This window comes from Abramis brama (genome assembly GCF_963993115.1).
Source record: "Abramis brama genome assembly, chromosome: 2".
In the NCBI taxonomy this organism is placed as follows: Eukaryota; Metazoa; Chordata; class Actinopteri; order Cypriniformes; family Leuciscidae; genus Abramis; species Abramis brama.
Window position 1 is genome coordinate 27,160 of NC_139964.1, and position 12,458 is coordinate 39,617.

Here is a 12,458-nt window from a genome sequence, read left to right on the forward strand (position 1 = left end):
CGCTGATCCTGATCCAGAGACTGAGCTTCACGTCACTTCTGCCGATCCAGAGACTGAGCTTCACGTCACTTCTGCCGATCCAGAGACTGAGCTTCACGTCACGTCAGCCGATCCAGAGACTGAGCTTCACTACACGTCAGCCGATCCAGAGACTGAGCTTCACGTCACGTTCGCCCGTCAAGAGTCTCGTCCCGCCGAGACTGAATCTGATCCGGATACTGAGCCTGAATCTGTTCCTCTTCCTCTTTCTGCGCCTGTGTCTTCGGACAAGATGGCCGACTCTACACCTGTGTCTTCGGACAAGATGGCCGAATCCTCGCCTGTGTCTTCGGACAAGATGGCCGACTCTACGCCTGTGTCTTCGGACAAGATGGCCGACTCCACGCCTGTGTCTTCGGACAAGATGGCCGACTCCACGCCTGTGTCTTCGGACAAGATGGCCGACTCCACGCCTGTGTCGTCGGACAAGATGGCCGACTCCACGCCTGTGTCTTCGGACAAGATGGCCGACTCCACGCCTGTGTCTTCGGACAAGATGGCCGACTCCACGCCTGTGTCTTCGGACAAGATGGCCGACTCCACGGCTGTGTCTTCGGACAAGATGGCTGAAACCACGCCTGTGTCTTCGGACAAGATGGCTGAAACCACGCCTGTGTCTTTGGACAAGATGGCCACCGCCGAGCCAGTGTCTCGGGACAAGATGGTCTCCACCGAGCCAGTGTCTTCGGAAAAGATGGACGCCGCTGAGCCGGTGTCTGTTCCTGTCCCTGAGCCGGTGTCTGTTCCTGTCCCTGAGCCGGTGTCTGTTCCTGTCCCTGAGCCGGTGTCTGTTCCTGTCCCTGAGCCGGTGTCTGTTCCTGTCCCTGAGCCGGTGTCTGTTCCTGTTCTAGAGCCCGTTCATGTTCCTGAACCGATGGATCCGCCTGAAGGGTCGTCTCCGCCCTGGCCGCCTGCACAGCCTGCTCCGCCCTGGCCGCCTGCACAGCCTGATCCGCCCTGGTCGCCTGCACAGCCTGCTCCGCCCTGGCCTTCCGCCCTGCCGGAGTCTTCAGGTCCTCTTCCGCTGCACGGGCCTGGCCCTCCATCCCGCCCCCGGGTACGCCTCCGCTCCACCACCCTCCTGGACAATTTAGGAGCGTCTGGAATCCGCTCCTTAAAGGGGGGGCTATGTAACGGTCACCAGCTGGAGTGCCCTTGAGAGCCACCAGAGGGCACTCCACATCAGACACTCACGTTCACTCTCAGACTACAATTCCCATACTCACTGACCGGACTCTTTATCTCTGAACACTCATCACATTCACCTGTACCTCATTATCACTGATTGCATTCACCTGTGTCCCATCACCCTGTTAGTCTCAGTCTATTTATACCTTGTTCATTCATTCACTCACCGCGAAGTCTTGTTAAGTGTTACACTGCATTTCTGAGCGTTTCCCTGGTTTTCTTGTTTCTTGGTTTTTTGATATCTTGCCCTGTTCCCTGGATTACTCTCTTGCCTCTGGTCCCTGGATTACTCTCTTGCCTCTGGTCCCTGCCTGTTTTGTTTGTTTTGTTTGTTTCTTTGTTTTGACTACCTGCCTGTGTATGACCCTAGCCTGTACTTTGGATTACGCCTCTGGATTGCCCCAGCCAATAAAGCTGCATTTGGATCTCCTACTTTGTGTCTCTGAGCAGTTCGTAACACATAAAAAGGAAAATGATTATTGAGGAAGCATTATTTAAATGATTTAACACTACACATCCCTATAATATAAATTATATATATTTTAAACAGAACACCTAAAATATTCTTCTCAATTCCTTTAATTATGATCACATACTTGTATATTTTATCATTGATCAGTATGTGAATCTGTTTACCAGACTACACATCACACGAGTTGTGGCCTCATTGGCACAAATGATATATTTCTCAAGTCTGTGAGGCATGTAGCCTATACGCTGAGTTTTGGTTCATTTATGAGACGAGCTTCAGTTCACGTGCAATGCAAGTGATCGCGCCGGCGCCTCCATGCCCTGATTATATTTTCTGCTATATTTGCTTATGTATTAAATCCCGGTGGGATATAAGATAACATAATCTGATACAGAATATAATGTATATTGTAGGCCTATATGCAGGGGCGGACTGGGACAAAAATTCAGCCCTGGCACTGTAGCCACACAAACACAGTATAATGCCAAAAATGATTGTATACTGCCAGAAAGCATTTCAAGGTCAAATGGGCAATGACCACTGGGCCACCTCCCCTCCAACCTTTCTCAACATTTCTGAGAACACTTTTTTCTGACAACACACTTTTTCATGAGACATTTCCTCAGTAGCAGAACTTAACCCTAACTACAGCCTCAGACTTCTTACCATATCAGGAACAGAGAGTCCAGGTAAGATGTGATTTTAAAACAATATCAACAGGCAGTGTCAGTGTGTTTTGGAGTAAAGGTTAAGAGAAGGTTAATACAATGCTCAGCAAATCAAATCAATTAATTCATCTTTCTCACTAGGATACGTACTAAAAACCTTTAAGCTGGCTATGATTAAACCCCTTGTTAAAAAAACGCAACTTGATCGTACAGAATTAGTCAATTACAGGCTGATCTCAAATCTACCTTTTCTGTCAAAGATACTAGAAAAGGCGGTATCCTCACAACTATGTTCCTGTTTAGAAAGAAATGTTATCTGCGAGGATTTTCAGTCAGGATTTAGACCGTACCATAATAAATGGTAAAAAAAAATAAAAAAATAAACCATTATAAATGATTTGCTCTTATCATCCGATCATGGTTGTATCTCTCTATTAGTGTTACTCGATCTTAGTGCTGCATTTGACACTATTGACCACAACATTCTTTTAAATAGACTCCAAAATTATGTTGGCATTAGTGGAATTGCATTAGCATGATTTAAATCATACTTATCTGACCATTATCAGCAGGGGTTAAATTGGGATTTATTATGTGGGGGGATCTCCCTAGGGGGGTCCGGGGGTTTGCCCCCCTCTGGAATTTTATTTGAAAAATAAACCATTAAATGACACTTTCTGGATAGTTTTGTGCAAAGAAATAGAGAAATTGAGTCTTACATGATATGTGAAAAACTGCAAGGTTAAGAGCATATGCTTTGCATTGTTGTAGTATCAACAGGTATTAGGACATTTAGCATTTACATTACTGTTAATCAGTCATCACTTGATTACACATTGTATTACCTTGTTATGATATAGTGACCCATACAATGTGCCAAACATAATGTGCCACATGAAGAGACAGTGCAGCATATGACAGTAGCAACAGCTGAGAATATTTGGGTCTGTGGTGACCAGATCCACCTCACACAAACTTCCTTCTCCCATTCTCTCTCTTTACTAAAAGAGAAACCCACTCTAAATCCAACACATCTGGAAAATTACAGTATTACAGGATCAGGCCCTTCCTTTCAGAGCTACACAACTCCTTGTCGATGATGACGATCCATAACAACAGAGCCTAAACCAATGAGAACGCGGGACAGTGATGACGATCCATAACAACCAGTGTTTGGAATAACGCCGTTTAAAAGAATGGCGTTAGGTAACGACGTTATTTTTTCAGTAACGGGGTAATCTAACTAATTACTTTTCCCGTCGTTACAACGCCGTTAACATTACTGGACGTTAAATGCAGTGCGTTACTATGCATTGATTAAATAAACTGTGTAATCCGAACGCATCCCTGGCTCAGACAGCGAGTGAGGAGGTGGGTTAATAACAAGGTAAGCGATTATGATTGGCTAAGGCAGAGTCATGTGTTTCATGGTAGCCAATCAGAGCCCATGGTTTTACACACATGCCAGCACACGCGCCACATACACACACCAGCTAAACAGAAATTCGATGAAGCAGCAGAGATGGCGCAGGAGCAATCCGATGAAAAGTTGGCATTTTCAAGGTGGAGATATAAGCACTTCTTCAAATTCATTGAGGTCAAAGGCAAGAACTATAGGGGTGGAACGGTACATGTATTCGTATTGAACCGAGAGAGAGAGAGAGAGAGAGAGAGAGAGAGAGAGAGAGAGAGAGAGAGAGGCGCGGGTGCGATCGAAAATTTGCAAAGTGTTTACATTTGTGTGTGTGTGTGTGTGTGTGTGTGTGTGTGTGTGTGTGTGTGTGTGTGTGTGTGTGTGTGTGTGTGTGAGGCGCGGACGCGATCGAACAGTGGAAACATAAAAACATAATCTGTAATTTTGTTTATACAGACATTCAGACTGCAAAGTGTTTAAGTTACTGCTAATTAAAATTTCAAGGAAAACAAATATATTAGGCTAATGTGAAATTTAGCAAATTTCTTTTTGGTCTTTTTCTAAAGCAAAGGTCTTTTTGTCTTTTTATTAATTTAATTAATAAACTAATTACCGTATATACCCGACTATAAGACGACCCTGAATATAAGACGACCCCCCATTTTCCAGACTTATTTTTGGGACAAAAAGAGATTTTTGTGGAAAAAATCTGGTTTTAACAGAAAGTAATTTTATTTGAGAATTGCAGTGATAATTCATTCTCTCTCTTCCAGCGCGTGCGCGCACCTTTCTCTCTCTCTCTCTTGCTCTGCGTCTCGCGCACGCACCCCTTCTCTCTCTCTCTCTCTCTCTCTCTCTCTCTCTCTCTCGCTCGCTCGCTCTGCGTCTCGCGCGCACCTCTCTCTCTCGCTCGCTCGCTCTGCGTCTCACATGGCAGAGAGGAGCAGCGTTTTAATTCAGCAATATATTAAACACGGATATTATGTTGCTTCTCTAATTTTACGTGCAAGTATAGCCGAAATCATTTGTCTTAATGGGTCGCGTTTCAGTCACTATTTCATATTAATTCCGTTGTTCTTTCTCCCTTTCCCCCCGTGATTTTGTCTATATCGCGAATATAAGACGACCCCCCATTTTCCAGCCTATTTTTAGGACAAAAACCTCGTCTTATATTCGGGTATATACGGTATATAAAACATATATAATGTTATATAATGTGCACAGTCAGTGCACTGCAAATAAACTGGTTCAATGTCTTTACTTTATTAATAAAACTTTTAATAAAAAGTTGAGAGAGGTTGATTTAATTTGCAGAGTTAAATGCACTTTATATGGTGTAACTGTTTACTTTTCTTACAAAGATAATGCTTGAAGTGCAGGATAATCCTCTTGCTGTCTGTCGACGTGCAATAAATATAGAAAGTTATGTACAAACACCTGTCTGTTCTATTCATTTCAACTGACTTGTGAAAACTGCTAAAATAATCCAAATTCTTTGACATATAGCAACTTTTTTTTTAAACAGTAACACAAATAGTTACTTTCCCTGATAACGAGTTACTTTTATTATAGAGTAATTCAGTTACTAACTCAGTTACTTTTTGGAAGAAGTAGTGAGTAACTATAACTAATTACTTTTTTAAAGTAACGTTCCCAACACTGATAACAACAGAGCCTAAACCAATGAGAACGCAGGACAGTGATGACGATTCATAACAACAGAGCCTAAACCAATGAGAACGCGGGACAGTGATGACGATACATAACAACAGAGCCTAAACTAATGAGAACGTGGGACAGTGATGACAATCCATAACAACAGGGCATAAACCAATGAGAACGCAGGACAGTGATGACGATTCATAACAACAGAGCCTAAACCAATGAGAACGCGGGACAGTGATGACGATTCATAACAACAGAGCCTAAACCAATGAGAACGCGGGACAGTGATGACGATACATAACAACAGAGCCTAAACTAATGAGAACGCGAGACAGTGATGACAATCCATAACAACAGAGCATAAACCAATGAGAACGCGGGACAGTTATGACAATCCATAACAACAGGGGGTAAACCAATGAGAACGCAGGACAGTGATGACGATACATAACAACACAGCCTAAACCAATGAGAACGCGGGACAGTTTTTACGATCCATAACAACAGAGCCTAAACCAATGAGAACGCAGGACAGTGATGGCAATACATAACAACAGAGCCTAAACCAATGAGGACACAGGACAGTGATGACGATTCATAACAACACAGCCTAAACCAATGAGAACGCGGGACAGTGATGGCGATACATAACAACAGAGCTTAAACCAATTAGAACACAGGACAGTTTTGACGAAACAATACAACAGAACCTAAACCAATGAGAACGTGAGACAGTGATGGCAATACATAACAACAGAGCATAAACCAATGAGAATGCAGGACAGTGATGACGATACATAACAACACAGCCTAAACCAATGAGAATGTGGGACAGTGATGACGATACATAACAACAGAGCCTAAACCAATGAGAACGTGGAACAGTGATGACAATCCATAACAACAGAGCGTAAACCAATGAGAACGCAGGACAGTGATGACGATACATAACAACAGAGCATAAACCAATGAGAACGCGGGACAGTTATGACAATCAATAACAACAGGGGGTAAACCAATGAGAACGCAGGACAGTGATGACAATACATAACACAGCCTAAACCAATAAGAACGCGGGACAGTATTGATGAAACATAACAACAGAGCCTAAACCAATGAGAATGCGGGACAGTTTTGATGAAACATAATAACAGAGCCTAAACCAATGAGAACGCTGGACAGTTTGACGATCCATAACAACAGAGCCTAAACCAATGAGAACGCAGGACAGTGATGGCAATACATAACAACAGAGCCTAAACCAATGAGAACGCGGGACAGTGATGACGATTCATAACAACAGAGCCTAAACCAATGAGAACGCGGGACAGTTTTGACGATCTATAACAACAGAGCCTAAACCAATGAGAATGCAGGACAGTGATGACGATTCATAACAACAGAGCCTAAACCAATGAGAACGCGGGACAGTTTTGACGATCCATAACAACAGAGCCTAAACCAATGAGAACACAGGACAGTGATGACGATTCATAACAACACAGCCTAAACCAATGAGAACGCGGGACAGTGATGGCGATACATAACAACAGAGCTTAAACCAATTAGAACACAGGACAGTTTTGACGAAACGTAACAACAGAGCCTAAACCAATGAGAACGCGAGACAGTGATGGCAATACATAACAACAGAGCATAAACCAATGAGAACGCAGGACAGTGATGGCAATACATAACAACAGAGCCTAAACGAATGAGAACGCGGGACAGTGATGACGATTCATAACAACACAGCCTAAACCAATGAGAACACAGGACAGTTTTGACGAAACGTAACAACAGAGCCTAAACCAATGAGAACGCGAGACAGTGATGGCGATACATAACAACACGGCCTAAACCAATGAGAATGCAGGACAGTGATGACGATTCATAACAACAGAGCCTAAACCAATGAGAACGCGGGACAGTTTTGACGATCCATAACAACAGAGCATAAACCAATGAGAACACAGGACAGTGATGACGATTCATAACAACAGAGCCTAAACCAATGAGAACGCGAGACAGTGATGGCAATACATAACAACAGAGCATAAACCAATGAGAACGCAGGACAGTGATGACGATACATAACAACACGGCCTAAACCAATGAGAATGTGGGACAGTGATGACGATACATAACAACAGAGCCTAAACCAATGAGAACGTGGGACAGTGATGACAATCCATAACAACAGAGCGTAAACCAATGAGAACGCAGGACAGTGATGACGATACATAACAACACAGCATAAACCAATGAGAACGTGGGATAGTGATGACAATCCATAACAACAGAGCGTAAACCAATGAGAACGCAGGACAGTGATGACGATACATAACAACACAGCATAAACCAATGAGAACGCGGGACAGTTATGACAATCCATAACAACAGGGGGTAAACCAATGAGAACGCAGGACAGTGATGACGATACATAACACAGCCTAAACCAATGAGAACGCGGGACAGTTTTGATGAAACATAACAACAGAGCCTAAACCAATGAGAACGCAGGACAGTGATGACGATACATAACAACAGAGCCTAAACCAATGAGAACGCGAGACAGTGATGGCGATACATAACAACAGAGCATAAACCAATGAGAACGCGGGACACTGATGACAATCTTATAACTACTTATAACTACTAGTTGGGCACCAACAGAGCCTGGGCCGGCCACGGTGAATCATCATGAATATTTCACACCTGGGAAGACAGAGACTCCTCTCTTGATGGCCCTATCATCTGAATGGGACTAGAAGAAAGAATGTGAGGAGATTAAAATAATGTTTTTTTTAATCTGTTTTTATTTTATTTACATCAAAACACAATCCACATATACATAACAAAGGACAAAAAGACACATTGTTAAACAAACGAAACACCTTGGTGCCATTCCTAAAACAGTTCCTGTTCAACATACCTGTCATTTACCCTGTCATCATCTCTTTAAGAAACAAAGAGACTTCCGGTAGAGTGAACGCTGGTGTGTCTGTCTGCCGCTGCTCTCCGGGTTTTCGTCTTAGTGGTGTTCTGTATGAATGACTTTAGGAACCTCAAATATTTCCTTCTCTACGGACAATCGTATGGATTAATGACTTTTCTTGTGTTTGAAATCTACGGTACACCTCACGTCTGACTGGATTACCTCAAGGAAATTAACACCAATGCACTCACCTTTGCTGTGACCGTTACGTGAAGTCTTAAAATAGGCTGCTTGTTTCCTTTCCGAACTGTTCTGGTGGATGCATTGAGAATGATCTGCCTTCTGTTGCTTAGTCTGGCCTTCTGGAATTTTACTGCCTGCCCTCACCAACTTCAACAGAGAGCTCCCTGCTTGTCTGATATGGTCCTATTCTACTCATCTCTGGAGTTACAGAGTTTGAATTCCTAGGATCGCTTGTCAGACGGAGTATACAATCATTGCACTGCACTTGGAATTGCGTATCGCTGTTATGTCCATTGAGGGTCAAAACAACGACATCTCTGCAGATTACAGATCGACCACCCTGATAACAACCAAATACCGGCCATCTGGTCTTCATGCCGTCGTTCTTCGATTAGTGAAAGTAATACGAAGCGGGGTGGCAATCTTGACATACTGAAACGCACATCTCTCCTCAACAAAACATGGATAGTGTCAATATTAAAATGGCTCTCCTTAATACTCGTTCAATATCGAACATGTCCTTTATTCTTAATGACTTTTTTATATTACAATCTTTGAATCTCTTATTCATCACTGAGACGTGGCTGAACCCCGGCGAACAAATGGCTTTGGGGGATGTAACACCGCCAGTCTGCGACTTTCTAAATTCCCCACAGATTTCAGGACACGGCGGTGGCGTTGCTACTGTTTTTGAAAACTCTTAAATGCAGAATGCTATCTATAGATATGTATTCCAGTTTTGAGGCCCAGTTGTAAAAAATTGACATCTTGGGTCCTGTTTTCTGTGTACTCGTCTACAGACCTCCCAAATTTTACAAGGATTTTATTCAACAATTTTCGGACTTCCTCTCTGGACTGGTGACTCATGGTGACAGACTCCTAACTCTTGGGAATTTTATTATCCATGTATGCTGTCCATCAAAACTGCTGGTAAATGAATTTATCTCACTCACTGAGTCACTAAACCTTGTACAGCACATCACTGATCCTACTCACAACAAGGGTCATACATTAGATCTGGTATTATTGTATGGTCTTTCTGTGTTCAATTTAGAAATTTTATATACTGGCATTTCTGACCATTATTCAATCATATTTGAGTCTGTGTCAACCTGCCCTCGCCCTACATACACTCAGCCTTTATGTAAAGCCCGGTCTATTCACTCGTCTACTGCCAATCTTTCTTCAGAATTATATTTAATGCATTTTTCAGATGGGTTAGGGTGAGGGTTAGGGTTAAGGTTAGGTGTCTCGTGTGCTCGGCCCGTTATGCCTCTTTATGGAGTTTCTCGTGTCGACTTCATGATCGTGTTTCATAAGCCCGTTCCCGGAGTGGAATGCACGTCTGTTAGATTCAGTTTATAACTTTATTTAGAGCTGGTGGTAATTGGTGATGGGGTTTTTCACATGTTATTTAGTTTAGGATTAGTTAGGGTAGCAGTCAGAGGACCCGGAAGACTCACGGAGAACATTGTCTTTTGTTTTCGAATAGTAGGTAGGCAAGTGTTATTTCTCCAGTAGATATGTGGGCGCAGGGTTTTCTTTTTGTTTGTTTTGTTACTTTCTTTTACCACCATGCTCTGCTTATGACAAATTATTCATTATTAAAATCATTTATAAATAAATAATTTATGCACCGTCACTGAATCTCTGTGGTCTTTATATGTTATGATGTTCCATTTTAATTAATTTGATGGGCTCGTAACAGTCACCAATGAAAATTAAAAACAGCTTTATTTCAAAAACAGCTTGTGTAACATGAACATTGTTTAACAAATTAATAAAAGAGACAGGGTGTAGCTACATCACAGGTGGCTTGAAAGACGTGGGTAATATGGTTTATCCATTTTGCAACACGAACTGGAGGTAAGCAACAGTAATTTGTGGCTAGTTTGATATCTACAGAACTTAAAGATCTCCCTCTTTTCGTTTTCTTTCTTGCTACATTAAAGATGAAATGGTGACACTTCTGTTTTCGCACAGGCGCAGTGAGGGAAAACACACTGAGTTTAGGGCAATCGGTTCGTAGCTCTGCTTCAACTGTGCGATTTAGTCACGAGGAGCAACCAAAATGTCTGACATGCCAGAAATTCATCCGACCATCCGATTGCCGGTCAGTCAGTCAAGTCAAGTCATCTTCATTTATATAGCGCTTTTAACAAAGTAGATTGTTTCAAAGCAGCTTTACAGAGATAAGCGTATAATTTATGGTAACAGAGATTGTTTTGGCTTTATAGCGGTTCTTTAGTAAAGTTATTTTCCAGCTAAAGTTAGTTATGATTGATTCGCTTCCGTCGCAACGATCATTTGTTATTAAATTAGGGGCCGCTAAGACGACACAATTCTCTCTACATAGACTTTAAACGCGAACCTGTGAGAAACGCTGATGGCGGTCACATGCGCATTTAGAATGGGTTCTATAGTTATGTGCGTTTGAATATATGTGCGCAGGAGAGGTTTATCGCCTCTCGTATCCCCCCATACACTGCACGAACACTGCGCGATAAACTACGCATGACAAAACTGAAAATCGAAAAAGAGTCGCACGAGTCAGATTTCGGCTCAAAATCGGATGAAAATCGCACAGTGTATGCCCAGCCTTACTCTCCAACTAGAGACTCAGGTCGTCTGACCTATTGCTATTGACAGTTCCTCGTTGCTGTTATAAATCTAAGGGTGACCGTGCCTTTTTGGTGAAGGGTCTGAAATTATGGAATAGTCTTCCTTTCCATGTGAGGTCATCTTCATCGCTAACCATTTTTAAGTCTTCTTTAAAAACATATCTGTTTTCTTTGGCTTTGAATAGATCATGAAATGGGTTTTTGAAGCTGATATAATGTATGATGTTGTATTTAAAAAAAAAAAAAGTTTATTCTTGCTTGATCTGTAAAGCACTCTGGGTCAACTTCGGTTGTTTTTAAATATGCTATAAAAAATAAAGGTTGACTTGACTTGATCAGAGAAGGTTAGGAGGAGTCAGCAGGACTCATCAGTGGAATCTGGTCCCTGTAAAAAAACAACAACAACTGTGAACCTGCTGAAATCAGGAGCAAATAGGACTGCACAGTTTAGGGGGGAAATGGTTAAATTCTGGTTAAAATTGCGATTTGACATTCACATTGTGCCTACTTGTAGGGTTGCACTATTTCATTATTATAAAATTACAGTATTTAAAAATAAATATAATATAGTAATTAAAATAATAATAATAATTTTACCTTTATTTTATAAGAAAAATGCAGGCAGCCTATAACTATAAATAATTAGAAAGGAACACTTAAGAAACAACAAACAAAGAACGAGAACAAATGGTGACAGGGAAAACTAAGCAGAATATGACAATGAAACTAAACAAGAAAAGGTCATGACAGGCATCTCCTTCACATTGAAATTCAAACAGGTCTCCTTGTTGGCGATTCCAAGATGGTGGCACTTTTGACGTACCTGAAGCAGCCGAGCTGCATCTACTGTACATATCTATGGTTAGCGACCCTAGCTGCGGTGAATGCACAGGTAAGTGTGCAAGTGTAACCAGATGTATTTCATGAGATTAAGGATAAAAAACCTTTGTGGAAGTTTTTTTTTAAACTTTTTTTTTTTAAACTATTCCTTCAAAAATAGGAAGTGTTACAACCCAAACCTGATGAACTTCAGATTTCAAATAAAGACACCAGAGGACTTCATTTCTTAGCAGACGAAGGAAACAAAAAACATCCAGGTAAGATTGAAATGTTGTTATAAAATGTGAATGTGCTATCAAAAATATCACTGGACAGATTCAATATCATTTGAAGGAAAAATGTCTCAGGTTACGTATATAACCTGGTTCCC

The 12,458-nt window shown here is 41.9% G+C and overlaps 1 protein-coding gene across 2 annotated transcripts in view; it reads left to right on the forward strand.

Annotated features, from left to right (window-relative positions):
- Positions 1–2,248: 2,248 nt before the first annotated feature.
- LOC311076666 (tripartite motif-containing protein 16-like) overlaps positions 2,249–12,458 on the forward strand; it is a 28,335-nt gene continuing 18,125 nt past the window's right edge. For both annotated transcript variants that reach the window (XM_084105033.1, XM_084105034.1), the window contains exons 1-3: positions 2,249–2,388; positions 12,028–12,140; positions 12,249–12,345. In XM_084105033.1, coding sequence (XP_083961159.1) covers positions 12,051–12,140; positions 12,249–12,345 — 187 coding nt within the window. In that variant the 5' untranslated portion in view covers positions 2,249–2,388; positions 12,028–12,050. The remainder of the gene's footprint in view (positions 2,389–12,027; positions 12,141–12,248; positions 12,346–12,458) is intronic.